Here is an 18,362-nt window from a genome sequence, read left to right as displayed (position 1 = left end):
TTCCAGATCTTGTTAGTATAAATGATTTTTTAAAATGTTTATCCTGCTGCAGAATTGATAAACCCTCCTACAAAATTCATCTGATCAAAATATTCAAGTCTCACACAGTTCCATATTTTCAAAAGACTTTAGGAGGTTAGAGAAAATTAAAACCTTGGGTTGATGGGGTGAACATCCCTCCTGCTATTAGGCTGAATAATAGATGATGTAAACGAACCCTTCCATAATCCAGTGAAATGGAAACACCCCTCTGAGAACTGGCTATGCATCTCTACTGGGAAGACTGTACCCTCATCTTAGATGCGGAGAGCTGGTGAGGGAGGATCTGGATAATTATGCAATGAATAGTTTGGGACATTTCTTCCTACTTGTGGTTTGGATATTAGAATTCCCAGTGGCATTTTTATTTTGAATATGTAATTCCAAGGACACACTATGGTAACAGTAGAACATGACAAATGGGTTATTTTGCATTTTTCTGGCATCAGTGTACATCTCAAACAGTCATTGTTATTTTTGTTATAAGTTCAGATTTGAAATCACCAAATACCTAGGAGGGTCCTGTAATTCATTGAAAATTGTGCAAAGTGCTTTTACCTCACTACCATGCCACAATATGATGGAATAAATAATAAGCTTGGTGTTTGGAAGAAGAGTCAATAAGAGACAATAATCTTCTATACATAAAATTTAGTAAAGCGGAGTCCTGCTGATAGTGATAAGCCAAGCATACGAAACAGCACAGGAACCTCATCTGTGATCTAGAGACAATCTTCAAAGCACATTTAGTAAGGTTCAGAATTACTGCTAATTCATTCAGAGATCCAAACATGCAAATTCACATAGTAGATCTCTTTTATAGATATGGAGTCTGAACACAGTTTGAACGCAAATCAATTTCATATGCACTTATAAAAATGTCGGTGTAATTACAGGTTACCAAATCCTCTGCACAGCGTTTAAGAACCAGCCTGAGAACAAAGGCACTAATCACTCTCCAAGCTACAAAAGAACACAAATACCTAAAAATCTAATTCTTTCCCAGTACAACATATAGTAGTAGGTGTCTCGAAGTCAAAACACTCTTAGACTTCACGTTTCTTTTATACTGCCAAGGATTTGCCAACATATACAATCAGACACTTTTCAATGTTGTACATTTGACTAATTAAAAATTCTACAAGCCAGTCAGAAGAGCAGCCTCAGCAGCAGAGAGGCAGGCGACTCTGGCTGACAGGAATGCCACAGTGAAACAGGGTCCTCTGAAACCTCTGTTTTCTTTTTTCCACTGCTCTATTTTGCATATGTACAAGTGAATTTGCTCAATAGTTCTGTTTTGGGAAATAATTATTTTGCTCTATATATTTAAAAAGGACAAAAATATGTGAACATTTATTTTGGCTGCTTTATTGTGAGGTATAGGTATTAATATGTCAGATACTATTAGTTGCTATCTGACATACCAAACATAAATAAACAGGGAAGCAGGCTCAAGATTCTCACCAGCTCTGGAAAACAAAGGAACGTGACGGTAACCTGCAAAAGGAATCATATCTAATTAAAACACAAAAAATAAATTCACCAGCAAACGCCCTTATAGTGTTACTGAGAAAGAATACGTCTTTACTAAGCATACCATAAAAACTCTGACTGCATAGTTATGTTCATCTTGTATATTAATTTTCCAAAAAATGAAATATATAAGTTTCCATTCTGACTTCCTACGGTGTAACACTGAGGACACAGCTCATGCCTCTCCTCCTTCAAAGTGCAACATCTCCAAAATTAGCCACCACCCTTCTGCGTCAGACTCTGCTCCCTGGGTCCATCTCAGATGGTGTTACAGAAAGAAAGGCACTGAGACGAGGTAATTGGGAGTACAATGTAAATCAACCCGCAAGGTGACTGCAATACACAGGCAGCCCTGAAAAGAGTCAAAAAAGGATCATCTTGGGTTGCCAGTCTCTTCTCAGGTAGGAAGAATGAGTCACTGCTTCTCCCTTCTCTTTGATTCCCATCCTTCATGTTTATAGTCATTGTGACTATTCCTACTGAAAGAAAAACTCCATGATCCCCCAAAAGAAATGCTCATACACTCCAAGTTTGTCTAATTAGTCTTCCTAGAGACCCTGCACTTCAATCTCACCTTCCATGTGAGAATATATTTCTGTGATCCCATTGAGAGAAAATATGTGTCAATACATAAAATTTCCATAGAGCTGTCATGGATGGAGCTATTTGTAATAAGTATGTCTTTAGTAATTTCAAGTTATAATTAGCTGTCAATTGTCTTACTTTTAGGAATATTACCTTTGCTCATGCATAGAACTGGTAAAGTATATTGCCCAAGCAATTCATTTCCAGCTAGTAAATTTTGATGTTCCACTGCAAAACGTATCAATGCCAACTCTGGCACCTGAATAATAAATGTAAATGTTTCATTCCATCTTGGATTAAAAGCTGAAACATAAAGGAATAGATAGAATTAAAGAATCATAGACTCTATTTCTAGGGAAAAATTCATAATATCTGTTTTTCAAAATTTTTTCTTTAATACTTTAATAACAATAACTTGTGTTTCAGAGCACTTCAATTTTTAATGCACCTATTGAGAAAATAATGACAATAACAATATTTATTGGGTGTTCACTATTGCTGGGCAGTGCTAAGAATTTTAGGTAGATAATCTCACTTGATCCTCTCATGGACATCATCAGGGTTATTACTATCCACATTCACAAATGAAAAAACTGAGCCAGAAAGATACTATATAAATTCTTAAGGGTTTCACATACACAGCCATTAAGTGATAGGTCAAAAATTTAAGCAAATAGAGTCGAAGTTCAGAGCAGAAACGTTTCATCATTATGCAACATGACTGCTGTGTTCACACATTTCATTGACAAAGAATTGAGCATGAAGCAGTAACGTCATTTTTCTATACCAGGTCTTACCATAGACAGAGAGCTCCATGGGTAGTTGTTGGACTGAAAGCTAGATAATAAGTGTCAAAAGCCAGCTCTTATTCATTTGTTTGACTGAGTGTTCATTTTAAAAGACCAAAGTTGAATTCCCAGTCAGGATGGTAGCATAGGTAAACATGGCTCACCTCCTCCCACAACCACAGCAAAATCATAACTAAAATAGAGAACAACCATCACACAGAAATGTCAACAATCGAGCTGAATGGAAGTCTGACAACTACAGAATTAAAGAAGCCACATCCATCCAGACCTGGTAGGCAGAGCTGAGAGTAGAATGAGCTGGTCCCACATTCACGTGTGGTAGATAAAAATTCAGGAGGATATCTCAGGAGCAAGGAGTCCCAGCCCCACACCAAGACTCCCCAGCCCAAAGTTCTAGTGCCAGGAAGATGAGACCCCATAACTTCTGGCTGCAAAAACCAGTAGGAATTAAGTCTATGAAAGAAACTTCCAGAGTCTCAAGCAGTTCCTCTTGAAGAATCCACAAACAGATTTACTCAGACTCACTCCCTCTGAGCTCCAACACCAGGGTAGCAGCTTGAAAGGCACAAGTGGCACAAAGGGAGGAACTGAAGCATCTGGTATCAAGGCAAGAGCTGGTGGACAGCTTTCTCCTAGACAGAAAGGGAGGCAGAGGCCATTGTCCCTTTTCTGAATCCTCCTCTCACGGAGCCACAGAGCCAGCAGGCTGGTGCCATATCTGATATTCTATCAACCTGGCTAACACTGTTTGCCTCACCCTGGAGATCCCCAGAGACTCCACCTCACCCAACTTACAGGCCTACCCAAGCTGCCTTTTCATATGAATGGCTGCTCTTGGCTCATGTTTCACAGCTTTCTAAATCTTCTCAAACAAGCAGTGTCAGCCTCAGTGAACCCACAGCCCTTATACCTCTTGTTAAGTGGCTCCAACCTAGGCACTAGCAGCAACCAGTCTAGATTCAGCTTAGTTTTGCCTGGGAATTTCCAAGCCCAAAAAAAGTAGCAGCCATCTCACATTGCTTTATAGCTCAGGCAGGGTGGTCCAGGACCAAACACAGGTGGGGCCTGACTATGGCCTGCACTGCCCAGGAAACCCCAGAGCCTGTACACCCACCCAGTGGACAGCTACAGACCACATTATAACACCACCTCCTTGCCCCTACACAGCTGAGCCTCCACAGAAGGCCGAAGTTGGTGGTCAGTGGTCACATCCAGACCTTGCAGCTGACTGGTGCAGTAAATCCTTCCCATTTACCTGCAAACATCAGGCAAGGCTCAACTACAAGAGGAGGGGTATACTCAGCCCATACAAAGGGCACACCTCAAGTACGCAGCTTGGGTGATAGGGGAGGCTGTGTCACTGGGCCTTATGTCAATAACTTTCTTTCTTTGAGTTATACCACTCCAAAAATTGAAGAATCTGTGGCTAATTATACATTATCTATGTTTTCTAGGGTATGTCTGTGATCACAAGTGCACATTTACTAGTCAGCTATCCAGGATGCAGTCTATGCCCAGAAAATATTAAACTAATTGACTCATGCTGAAATAATGGCTGTATTACCTTGTCTTAAGAAGAAAAGTAACCCCATAAAGGGCCAGGCTTCAGAGTCAGTTCTTTATAGACACTGCAAAATATCTGCACAAAATTCTTATGTTGATCTATTCTACTTCTTCTGTGTCCTTACTTCACTCCATCTAACCTCTCCCTGCCACAAACACACACATCAAATATATTATATGTGAAAGTCATTTTAGTCATTAAAAATGTTAAACAGAATACCAAATTTGATAGTTATGAATATAGTTTTCCCTAGCATGACCAAAAATAATACTTTTACACCTTATCCAAATGGGATATTTTCTTCCAAGATGCTCATGTTTTTCATTGCACTACCATTACCCTAGTAACTAAGGTGCCTTGGAATCCCTCTTGTCCAGCAATCTAAACTTTATTGCCACTAGTCTTCTTTACTTGCATCCTCCATTCATCTTCTGATGCCACAGTCCTTCCTTATAACTTGACTTCTACATCCTCTAAATGTTAAATAATATCCTGACTCTATTTTGTATTTCTCATTGACCTCCTTACACTTCTTTCTATCTAAGCTGCAGAAATAGCAGGGAAATAACACTAACAGAGCAGGGTTATAACTCTGCTTAATTTTTTTTCATTTTCTATAAAAAAGAACAATTCTAACACCTTGTCATGATTTTCATAATTTTTCATGACTAACCCCAATAGAAGGTTCTTATTTTATCACACTGATCTTTCTCAGTAACCTGTATTCCACTTATTTTGAACTTCTTTACTTTTCCTCCACATGTTTGAATTTTATCCTCTCCATGGTTTAGCACTCATATTATTCCTTTTGCCTTAAATGTTCTTATCCTCAATATCTGTAAAAAATTCTACTCATTTTCCAAAAACTAGCTCCAAATTTGCCCCTACCACTACAATTCTTTGTACTTTCCTTAAAGCACATACAATTCTTTACCATAAAAGTTTTACTTGTAACTCAATTTCCATACCGAACTGTAAGCTATTTATAATAGAGTTAGTTGGGACATACCTAATAATAAACTTAAGAAACCAAGATTTTTTAAGTTTCTTGATACTTAGCACCAGGCTTTTAACATAATTGGCTCAGTAACATTTGAAGAACCAAATTGAACTGCAAGAGTAGGCCCATAAAACACAAAGAATATTATAGTATTCTAAGAGGTGCCCTGAATAGATAAATGCTCTCTGTGCACTTCACAATGAAGAGTCAAGTAGGAGGACAGAGAGAACAACAGATAGATTACTAAAAGTTTCCTAATGTTAGTAGTCAACAATCACAGATGCTGCTATTGTAATGTGCCTTCAACTATAAGCAGTACCAATTAAGTCATCACCAATGTCCTTTCCATTGATAGCACAGTATGAGAAGCAAAACTTCCCAAATCTCTTGTTCCATGTTGCACTAGGCATCATGCTGGAGTAGTATTCAGGGAGTAGGCTGATAGTGAGCATCATAGAGAATTATCACCACGCAAGAAGAAAAAGACTAATAAAACTTCATGTGCTTTTCTTCATTGCCATTTAGCCTGGAGCATATTTCCAGACTCTAAAGTGAAGTCCAAAATGCTTTGAGAATATCAACTCAATGAAGATTCTAGACCCAAGGATCAATTCCAAGGTTTCCTGCAAGGTGATCCTGACTAAGGGTCTATCCCAGGAACCTCTATTTTTCTAACTCCCTTAATGACTTCAACCTCAGAGAAGAAATGACAATGTCAGCACTGTGCTACATAAAGTATCATGAGATGCTGGCACACTGAAAATGTTACCAGAGTCATTTCTTCCATTCCTACTTTTCCCTTCTAGCAAAAATGGCTGAATTATGAATCCAAATATTGCATGAGTAGGTTTCTATGACATCCTTAGCCTGAGTCAGGAGCCACAGACCTTCACCTAAAATAATTCAAGCAGTGAAGTAAAAATGTGTAACTGCTGTATCAGAATAATCAGAGGCTAGAAGCTAATTTTGTAGCCATCAAAATGTCTCTCTTCATTCAGTGATATTGAAGAAACATAAAAAGAAAGTAAAAGTGAAAAAAAGTAATATTTTTTCAGGTCAGATAATTTTTTTGTAGCTGTAATTTGAAAACATATCTAAATAAAACATGAAGTCATTATCAAATTGTTTTTTGCTGCATATAACATTTTCATTGTCTTGAACATAATGCAAAGCCTTTGCCTTATGAATAATAAATATATATCAAGACTATCAACATATAATTTATAAGCTTTCCAACCAAATGTCTGATAAAAGTTCAATAAAATGTATTAGGAGCTCACCATTTTTTTTAATTACACGGGTCTGCTGCTTAGATTGATCATGCGGAACACCAAAAATTTCTATAATCACTAATGTGTCGGCTCTGTTAGATAATGAGCGACTACTGGGAGGCAACTGGATACCACTGATCACCTGCACAAAGGTATTTGGAAATAAGAATGTAACAGAATATCAGACTGCATCACTAATTAATGTCAAAATAAAATAGTGTTCTAAAAAAATGACAGATTTGTAAGTCAGTTTCCTTAAAAAAACTGGAAGTGTAAAATAATGCAAAATTTAAATTTTAACTCTTTTATCTTTAGGTATCAATAAATAAATACCAGAAACATGTCTAAATTATTCCCTTTTATGAATATGTGATTATAGTAGAATCCACATTGTCCAGGCTTAATGGCTCAACATGTGGTTTTATTTTAAAAGCATTTGTTATGATTGTTTCAAAAAATGCTTAAAGGCCTTGGTATGATCACCTTCTACTGTAATTCAAGCTGAGTTATTCTGGTAACACGAACTAATTTCAAATTTATATTGTATCTGTACAGCAAAAATTAGAAGCAATATCAATACTAGTTCTGAAAGGCAAGGAAAAAAATCTCAACTTCCTAGAAAGCATTTTATCATTGTAATTTACATGTTTAGATAATTAATCACAAATTTTCTATTATCCATTGTCTATATTATCATAAGTAACCTGAGTCAGACAAAATCCATCATTTCATATGCATATTAGTGGCTAGATATCAGAAAAATGCTTAACAAAGTGATTAATAATAGTTGTGTTATAAGTCAAGCTTGAAAATAATGTACCTAACTCAAAACTCTGTTTGAAGATGACAAAGAGTAAACCAAAAATGCTGAATGACATCATCAAGGACATAAGAAAGCTCATAAAACTATATCTCTTTTGATTCCTAAGTCATGCCCTCCAGAATCTGTGTACATCACAAAGTAATCACAAAGCTCCCTAGAATGATCAAAGCAGGAGGGAAGACCCACGTGGCTGGAGCAGCAGCTTTCTGGGAAAATTATTAACCCCATCTGTCTCACACCGTGTTATTTGCACCCCTACATGAGACCCTTTATAAAACAAACAGATGGCAATTGTAAACACCTGTGCATACAAGCTATCTTCCATTGTCACTTTCTCAGTAAATGAACATGTATGTTCTCTTTATTATTCTCAACATGAAAAAGAAATCATCCATTCAATTAACCCACATGTATTGAGCATGAACTTTGTGTCAAGCACTGTGGATCAGGATCTAACAAAACACAGTCCTTATCCTTAAAAGACCCTCAGTCAAATAGGAGAGAATGACGAGTACCACAAATAAATTAACAATTATAATACAGTGTGGTAAGTGCCTACTATGTGCATGCATAGGGTGTTATGAAAAATAGAAAAAAACTACAAAATGAAAATGAAGCACAATTAAGTGTAAGAAAAAACTTCCCCCAAGAAAATGACCCTTAGTCCCATAAAATGAGTCAGAACACAATAGGCAGATGAAAGATGGAAAAATAATTCAGTCAAAGAAAATAGTGATACATGAAGGTGTCATCATGGACAGAAAAGTCTTCTCTATGGTTAGAGAATACAGTGCAAGGCTGGTGGTGGTCAGACACGGGGTCAGAGAAGTAAGCCAAGACCCTACTAAGAAAGCAGTCAGGAGACACAAATAAATATTATGTAGGCATGGTAAGCTTAGCATTGTAGCAAAATCTCTCTGATTAACTTGTGGAAGATGGATGGGGAAGACCAAGACAGGTTACCTGAAAACCCTATAGGAAGCCAAGAGAATAGGTGTGATGACAGGTAACAAATTCTTCAAATAAGACTAGCAGCAAATGACATCAGACCAAGGGAATGGAAGGAAGTCATTTAGGAGTAAGATCCATAGAATTTAGAGATGGATTGGACTTGGGAAGTGAAGTAGATGTGAAAGAGAAGAATGCCTCCTAATTTTTTAACCTGAGCTGAATCAGCAAATGACACTTCATTCAAGGTTTAAATAAAGTATATTCGACTAGAAAGGAATGTTCAGTATTTTAAGTTTGACAGAACAGTGATTAAATAGGTGGGGATTCTGGGTAGTCTATTAAAAATATACTTTTATATTCCCAAAATGAGTCCAGCTTAAAGATTTGAGCATTGTTGGTGGTCGAAACCATCAATGTATATAAGAAGACACAAGGAGAACATCAAGTTTGAAAAGAGAATTAAGAAAGTGTTAGGCAACATAAATATTTTAGTGGAAGTGGAGAGAGAAACCCACAAATGAAAGTGAGAAAGAATTGCTTAGGAGGTAAAGAAAGAAGGGGACAGAAGAGCCCCAGAGGCCCAGCAAGATTTGTGAGCAGTAAGAGATCTTAAGGGGTGGCTGGTTCATGCCTTCTTCTCACAACAATGACTAGAACAAATAAACTATTGCTTAAAATAACCAGAGCAAAGCAACTTTTTGCATTTTCTTCATTCATGCAAAAAGACAACAGAAAGACTTTTTTCACAAGTGGAAGGATACTGAAATAGCATCCACCTATACTATCTAAAAAGATTAACAGAAATTTAAAAGGTATTAAACACACTCAGTAGAACTCAAAATATTAATGTATACTACTCAGCTCACATAATAATCAAAAACAAAAATTTATTGACCTTTACAATTTTGTATTAAAATTACAAAAAGGATACCAAAGTTATAATTACATTATAAAGTAAACTTAATGTAAAATACTTCACCAGATTCTAGGAGTGCCAACCAATTGATTTGAGGCTGTATCCAGTGCTGTAGGCAATTTCTACCTATCCACTAGATGCCTCTATTTTGGAGTCACAAAATCCTTAACAAGCAGGAGAAAAGTCGGCTACATATTTTACTGGCACTAGTCCCTGTGGAAGGCAGAATAATTTTTGTACCACTCATCTCTGCCATACTCTCTTTCCACATTAATCTCTAGAAAACAGCTTTTAAAATTCTCAGCTGGGACAAAATAGGTAGGGTCTGAAGTGGATGAAAAGGGTAGCCCCAATCCTGTGACTTCACAGCACTAAAAGAAGGAACCAAGGCGGGAAGTGTTGTGGGAGAAGTCTGCAGGTTCTAGTGTTTCCTGTCCCCTGACACCCACATAACAGCAGCAGGGCCCACAGAGAGCCCGTGATATTCAGTAGTGACATGAGACACAATAGAACTGACCGTGGACAGCAGTATAAATACCAAAATTCCAGAATAGAATCTGAGATGATTCATACAATTCTAGGAGCAACTACTTAAATAGAAAGAGGGACCAAAAAGACCACACTCACCCAATTTATTTACAAACAACAGGTATAGATACCATCAAAAATAGAATTGCTTATAATTAAGTGGAGACAGAAAGCTAGGGATTTTCAATATTTGGTGATATTTTTATAAAGGAAACAAAATAACAGGTTATAGAAAAATAAGAAAGTTTTTGAAAAGTCTTTATGGAAACAACACATTTTAGAAAACTATGTTTGCTCTCTATGAAATTACACGGGATATAAGAAAACAAAAGATGAGAAATAGGATAAAAAGACAGTAGATGGGGGAAGAGTGCTGGGTAGAAGTATAAAGCAAGCAATAGGAGGTACATAAAGATTGGGGGAAAGTAATAATGCAGGTGAAAAATTCACATCTACATTAGAATCACCTACATACAGAATAAAATCAAATACAGAGGAAAAGCAAATGCAGAGGGAACAGGAAAGTGATAAAGTTGACATGAATTAGTATACAGGGACAGAAGACTCTCAAGGAAAGCCTATGAATACTGCCTTTTTAGTTTCTAAGTAATCAGGAATATTCAGAGACGTTAGGGGGAAAAACTGTGAACTGCAGAAGTCCAATGCTGAGATTAATGAAAAGTAAATAGCTCCTAGAATTTCCTAGTAAAACTCCTTAAAGTTAAGGAAGGAAAAAAGAGCATATCTACAAGGTAATGAATGAGCTGAACACAGGCTTCTCCCTCACAATCAATATTAAATGCCTGAAGACCATGGAATAATATAAACAAACTTCAGAGAGCAGAAAGTTTTCGCCTCAATATTTCTGTTCACAGGCTGGTAATCATTGATGCAAAAAGTCAACAGAAGGACATTATTAGCTATGGAAGGATGCTAAAACACCAGTCACCTGTATAATACCTAAAAAGATCAACAGAAACTTAAAAAGCATTAAAGGAAATCAATGGAACTCAAAGTATTAACGTATACTACCTAACATATAATAACCAAAAAAAAAAAGAAAAAGTTATTAACCTTACCCTTATCATAAGTGTAACTGGATTGCTGTCTTCTGGTGTTTTATTTGGATTAAAGTCTGTTTCAGTATCTCTTAGGAATTGTGGTTTCAAAATATATCCAGAATTACCATTATCCAAAAATTTCCCATTTTGAATGTCCATAGGCAGACCAGGGGTCTGGAAATTTAAGGCCACTGTGAGAAAAGAAGAAGTATTGTGACATTGGCAGGAAATATAGAGAATAGCTAAAGAAACAAGTTAATAGATATACTGAAACCTAATCATGGGTTGTATATCCTCAAACATGTTAAAACAAATCTCATTAGTCAAATAAGTCATGATTTATAAGCATTTCCTCCTGCCATGTCTATATTAACATATGATAGTGAGTTGCAAAGTTTAATTGGTAAATTATTTGATAGTTTGTGTCAAAGAAACAAAATGGCATACAATATAAATTAAGAATAGCAATGCTGAACTACATCAAATTGAAAAGCTTCTGCATGGCTAAATGAAAAGGGAACTGACTGTATGGGAGAAAATATTTGCCAATGATACCTCAGACAAAGGTTTAATCTCCAAGCCATATAAAGAACTCACACAACTCAACACCAGGAAGACAAACAATCCAAGCAAAAAACGGGCAGAGGACCTGATTAGACACTTCTCAAAGGAGAACATACAGAGGGCCCATACACATATGAAAAGATGCTCAACATCACTAGCCATCAGAAAGATGCAAATGGAAACCACAATGAGATATCACCTCACACCTGTCAGAATGGCTATCATTAGTAAATCAACAAACAGCAAGTGTTGGAGAGGATGTGGAGAAAAGAGAACGCTTGTGCACTGTTATTGGGAATGCAGACTGGTGCAGCCACTATCAAAAACAGTGCAGAATCTCCTCAAAATATTAAAAACAGAACTGCCTTACAACCCATCAATTTCACTGCTGGGAATACAGTTAAGAATCCTGAAACACCAATTCAAAAGAACCTATGCACCCCAATGTTTATAACAGCACTATTTATAATAACCAAGTATTGGAAGCAGCCTAAGTGCCCATCAGTAGAAGAATAGATTAAAAAACTGTGGTTCATCTACATAATGGAAATCTATGCAAGAGAAAGAAAGAAGAAGGAAGTCATATCCTTTGCAACAGCATGGATGGAACTGGAGACTATTATGCTAAGTGAAATAAGCCAGTCGGTGAAAGACAAATACCATATGGTATCACTTATAAAAGGAATCGTTCTAATGAACAAAATAAACTAATGTGCAAAACAGAACCAGAGACATGGAAACAGGGAATAGACTGACAGCTGCCAGGGAATAGACTGGTAGGGGGAAGGGTGGAAAGAAGGGGAATGGAGTAGTAAGAACATGTATGAATGACCCATGGACATGAACCATGGTATGGGGATGGACTATGGGAGAGGGGGATGGAGCAGGACAAAGGAGAGCAAAGGGGGAAAACTGGGGACAACTGTAATAGAATAAACAAGAATAAAATAGAATTAAAAAAAGAATATCAATGTATATGTCAGATAACACCCAGTAAATATGAGAATAAAGAAAATTAGTGCATTAAAAGCAGCAAAGGAAGACACCAACTATATAACAAACTTTCAGGTCCAAAGAAATACTGTTACCACGTAAGAAAATGAGAAAGAGGCAGAGCAATGATGTTTTTAAAATATAGAAATATATCCATACAAGCTGGTAAGTAGCCACTATATGCACTACCCCCATTCACCCCCTACACCCCATCACCACCATCCTGACCTTACTCTCTCCGTCTGCAAACCTACAGGCCTTGCCACAATCCAGCAGCAAAAGGGTTAACACTAGGTACTTTCTGACTGCTTGGTGCCAGTGCTATAATACCTGATTGATTTGGAACAGGAAGACTCTGATAAGGACAAATAACAAAGCTATGTAATTTAAAACCTTTCAACTGTGAATGCAAAAGTTGGTGTAAAGTATAAAAGGTAGAGGTTACTTAATTTGAAGAGGCCCTCAGCAAGTCTTCCAAGCAAAGGACTCAATGTTTACTCTCCTCCTACATAAATATTGGATTCCTTTTTCCCTTTCCTACACTTCCCACGTTAACTATGCATTTATTCCATGCCCCAACTTTCACCTTGATTTACCCTCTCCAACATGTTTAGCAATCACTTCAGCTCTTGAAATCAATGATTCATCATTATTGCCTGACTGAAAAACACCCAGGTCCAAAAAAAATCTTCATAAGAAGCTCTTTTCAAGAATTTTTCATTAATTTCTAAAATTCATTTCATCTTATCTTTGCAAAAAACTCAATATCCTATATAACATACCCATTTGACAACCTACATTCCAAAATTGTTGAGGATTAAAATTAGAAGAGTCTGCTCTTGTTGCTTTGGGATATATTCTGGTAATAAACTTGTTGTTGTGAAGAATAAAATCACTGGCTAAAAAATAAATTATTAAAAAACATTATGAAATTTTTCAAATAAACTCAATAAACTACTTTATAATATATATTACATAACTCTACAATAGTTTCAACAATTTGTGTATGTATTGTCTTAGCAATTCATGTAAATCAAAACATAGCCATGCCTTTATGTTTGACATTGTAATTCACTGTCATTGAGAAGGTAATAATAATTTATAATACAATTTAATGCACACTAATCATTCACTTGAGAAAAATGGTTAGACAACATACTTTGGGTTTTTTTACATTCAAATTAATTTCACTTTGACATAAAGATATATGAAATTCCAAAATAAAATACATCCATTTTTTTTAAGTATGAGTTGTAGTACTCCACATTTTGCCTTTTCTTTGTTTTTCACACTAGGACAGAATCACATATAAGTCATATAAAGCTATATAGTGTCATAAAATTAACTCAGTTGAATATTTAATCAATTATCAGAGTTGAAATGGACCTTAAAGTTGTATAGTTCAGCTGCCAATGCTGACCACCACAATATCTTCCCCCCAAATCCATTCATTCATTTACTCTGTTTGCATCTTTCCATTGAAAGAGAACATGCTACCTCCCAATACTTCTCATTATTTCAAATGTTTTTCTTACTGAGCTAAGATCTACTATGCAGTCTATTTGCGTTTCTATACATATTCTTTGTTTCAACTATATATTCTTCATAAGTTTCTATTTTTATATATTATATCTAAACCACCTAAGATGCAAAACTAATGCATACTTGTTACCATTGGACATCCCCTCAAAGTTTTAAGCACATATTTATGTTTCTCCAAGGTTTCTATTCTTTCGGCTAGGCAGATCCCATTCTCTCAACCATTCCTGCTAACAGGGTGACGAGTCGGGATAAATGGTCAATGCCTTTGGCCCATTATACTTGCTAGTCAAGCTAGAGCAGAATCATTGCCCCCCCTCACCCTGAATGCTATACTTTAGGAGGCATTATCAGGTAAAAAACTAGTTACTGAAGTGAATGTTAATTACAGTTAACCTAATCAGCTCTCGTTTTTAGAAGTTATGCACTCCTGAGACAAAGTGTATTTTGAAGCTACTCATATATAAATGCACCATGTGTATCCTAGTCTCGTACTCCCCCATTCGGCTCTAAATGGGATGCTCATCTTCAGGTAAACATATACTCTTCTGGGTCTTAATTTTTCCCATCTACAAGGTGGTAAATATGAATAACCACTAAAGAAACTTAACATAATATGGTTTTGTTACTTCTGAGGTCAACCTTTAGAAATTAAAACAGGCTGTGTTATTACAAATGTAATTTATGTTTTTATATAATGAAAAATTGAATTTAAAAAATAAATAAAACCACATATAATCTCTTCACTCAATTAATAACCACTGATCATCTCTTTCTATAAATCTTTCCATTCTTTTGTCATATGTACAAAACTTATTTTAATTGAATCATATTGTGTATCCCCTTTCATGAATGTCCATTTTTTTTCTTTCTAAAATAAGGTGAAAATAATTTCACTTCAACAATATTCACCGACTATATTATTTTAATGACTAAAAATATTTATATGTATGAAAAGTTGTTTCTCATTTTTCCATATTGTAAACCTAATGTTTTTTAGTAATGAACATCCTTGCAGTACAAATTTGCCCACATCATTAATTATCTACTATTGACTTTGGGTTCAAGAAAATTATTCTATATTCTTTCCAAAGAGGTGCTACTCTTATAGTTTATAACTCTATTCAGAATTACTCAGCCCCTTTTCAGAGTTTGAGAACATGCTTATTATAATGAAAGTAAGGGAATTATTACTATTTTTGCTGCACCCAAAGGTCCCATCCCCATGAACAACAGCAGGAATCATTCAATAGTTTAAAAGATGGAGACTAGTAAGGTAGGTCATTCAAATTCCAACTCTGCTGCCAAGACTTCACAGTAAAAAAAATATACATTTTATATCACAACCCAAACACACACAACATAGATTATAAAGAAAACAATACTTATTCTTACTGCACACAATATACTGCATTTTATTCTATTATATTACATTCTATTATTTTAACTGTGGTCTTTTCTTACTGAATTTATCTGTGTTCACAAACTGCAGTTTAAAAATAAAAGCAAAAAGAGCCCTGAAATATCCAGGGTCTCACTAATAGACAGTTTAGGGAGATAAGCAAAAGTATATCTCCAAACCCCTGGGTACTAGTGGCCAGCTAAATGAGTTTAACTGACAAGTATATCCTATCAGCATCTGCACTTCCAAAAGCCAACAACAGCTTTTATCAAGTCCATTGCAGCTGCTGATTTTCATGCCATGGTCTTTTTACACAATATGTCCGATTGCAATTTCTCAGAGGGACTTGGAGAGTCACCTGACTACTGAGTTAATGACCCATCCCTTTTTAAGTTGAGGATATTCCCCACCATACAAGTCCAAGAAGATGGTAGGGTCTGCTTCCCATGATCTTTCTCAGGTTTTGTTGCATCTTGAGCCCTATCAAAAAGACTAACTCACCTGAGATTTAGAATCTGAAGACAGGTAAAGGAAGATGCAGAGACAAATGTCCCTCTACAGGTGTGTTATGGCAGTGCACACTCTGCACAGCCAGCCATCTGGTGGTCTGGCCTGGCCAGGTGCGATTTCTTCTCTCTTCCTCACCTCAGACATACAGCCTCCACCTTAACTCTACCTCATAGATGCTTGCTGAGTCCACAGAGCGCCCCCTGGCTCCACTCTCACTGCCTAAAACCTTCTCTCTTCCCTGCAAGCAGTCTCATTCTTACGCTGCTGTCGGAGGCATCTTTCAGAAACACACCAGAGACCATGTAACTGCTGAGACTTCACTCTTCATTCATCCTTGGTTCTGGGACAAAGTTCAAGTTACTTGGAACTTAGCTCTGCCTCTCTGTGCAGTCTTGTCACTCTCTGCTCTGCCATATAAATTACACACCACAGCTCTGCCCACCAAACGGTCCATACTAGACATTCTTGGTCAAAATTTCATGATTTAAAGAGGTTGATTATTGGTTGAGTTCTGTGAAATAAAACTTAATGTAACCATAGGCACATAACCTTTTTAAAAATTATGTTAAATATGTTGAAATTTTATGAGAATGTACTTTTTATAAATATCATTGACCCATCTTGACACCTTAGCAGTGAATATATTTAAACACTTCAACTGTTTGAATCATAAGAATTTACCTTTCAACTTGGAAAGTTTTCGAGCTGTTGACTCTCCAATAGAATTGCTTTCATTAAATTGTTGATGCTCTCTTGAATGGTAAAAGTTTTTGAATTTTTCAGTTTTAGTATAAATGACAAGATCAGATAGGGCCATAGCCATTTTTACCTTCATGGTACAAGAATAAAATGCGGTAATTTCACATTTTTGCACTAATAATTTGAAAAGTTTCTCTTCCAACAAAGAAAAAATGCTTTCAAATCAATAATTTTGGCCTTTTTATAATATTACCTCCTCAAAAGTTATTTGGATTAGATCAATGTGATTATTTTCTGTAACATTTAATGTTAATATGAAACAGCCCAAACCTAAAATCCCAATTAATGTAACAAGTATTGAGGATGGCAATTATTTTTATTTCCTTTTTTCCAAAGACCCCAGCTTAGTCTAATAAATTTTATAAATTTAGGAATTTTTGTCACAAATAAGTCATATTTCCAGGATGATCTAACATTTTGGAGTAACTTATATTGTATGTTGTACATTGGCTCTTTTGCAGCCCTGCATCTATATTCTCTACACTTCTGCTAGCCCTTTCCCAAGTGTTGTTTAGGGAGAACATTTCTGGCTCATGCTCAGTCTATGTGCATGTATAATATGTCCTGGACCTGACTAATCAAAGCTTTGCCTTCTTATTTCAATAGCAATTTGTATGTAACTGAGTCATAGCCAATGTGCAAGAAAAATTTGCTTGGTCAACTGAGAGACAGAAAGGTTTTCCACTGGATTTGAAACTGAAAGCATATACAGCTTTGCAAAGTCTTGCACCAATATAGAGAAAGTGAGGCTAAAGTTCAGGAAAAAAATAAAGTTCTGTGGATTTTGCTTCAGACCCTATACCTGAAAGTTGAATCCTTGTTCTTAATCTTTTCATTTATGGAAGTCAATTAGTTAATTGGGCCAAAAATTAATTAATTTTACTTAAACCAATTAGTTTTGTGACAATTGCAACCTGATATACCTTCTTATGTTATATTATTTTGTATACCTATAATACTGTATTTTATAAACAATTATTTTCAGTGATTGCTGGGAGAAGGGGAGTATAAGGGGGCTAAATGGAAATGGAAAAAACACAATGAAGATTAAATTTTAAAAAATAATGATTTTCTTGTCTCTGACAATATAATCTCTTTGAGAGCAAAGATGTTGTTTGTATCTTTCATACACTGAACAATGCCTAGCACATAAGAATACATAATATTTATCACCATATAAGAAAAATATAAAAACAAACAGGAAAAGAGATTACTTTTAAAAAATTTTTTTCACTGCTCATTTTTTCCAAAATAATTTAAATGGCAGACTGTAGTTTCTATAACAAGGAGATTTTTTTTCCTCCAAAAACATTTTTAATTCTCTACCAATAAGAAAACAAGATAGATTTTCAATGATTTGTAAGATTTTCTCAAATAATAATCTCACCTTATTTCTCCTGAAAAGTGGCAATTTAACTACATTACTTGACTGTGTTTCCTTTTCTGAACTGACTTGTAAAGTATCTGGTGGCTCTGATGATTTGTCTTTGCCCTCTTCCTCTTCTTGATCTATCT

At 35.8% G+C, this 18,362-nt stretch overlaps 1 protein-coding gene across 1 annotated transcript in view; it reads right to left on the bottom strand.

The window, feature by feature from the left end:
* Nucleotides 1–1,450: 1,450 nt before the first annotated feature.
* PLCZ1 (phospholipase C zeta 1) overlaps nucleotides 1,451–18,362 on the bottom strand; it is a 29,283-nt gene continuing 12,371 nt past the window's right edge. Inside the window, exons 6-12 of the mRNA XM_028533046.2 lie at nucleotides 18,230–18,271; nucleotides 16,770–16,921; nucleotides 13,420–13,536; nucleotides 11,099–11,271; nucleotides 6,811–6,943; nucleotides 2,311–2,460; nucleotides 1,451–1,536 (exon numbers count right to left, since the gene is read on the bottom strand). Coding sequence (XP_028388847.2) covers nucleotides 1,451–1,536; nucleotides 2,311–2,460; nucleotides 6,811–6,943; nucleotides 11,099–11,271; nucleotides 13,420–13,536; nucleotides 16,770–16,921; nucleotides 18,230–18,271 — 853 coding nt within the window. The remainder of the gene's footprint in view (nucleotides 1,537–2,310; nucleotides 2,461–6,810; nucleotides 6,944–11,098; nucleotides 11,272–13,419; nucleotides 13,537–16,769; nucleotides 16,922–18,229; nucleotides 18,272–18,362) is intronic.

Source organism: Phyllostomus discolor, chromosome 2, assembly GCF_004126475.2.
Source record: "Phyllostomus discolor isolate MPI-MPIP mPhyDis1 chromosome 2, mPhyDis1.pri.v3, whole genome shotgun sequence".
NCBI lineage: Eukaryota > Metazoa > Chordata > Mammalia > Chiroptera > Phyllostomidae > Phyllostomus > Phyllostomus discolor.
Note: the sequence above shows the minus strand (reverse complement) of the source record. Positions and strands in the feature narration are given on the sequence as shown.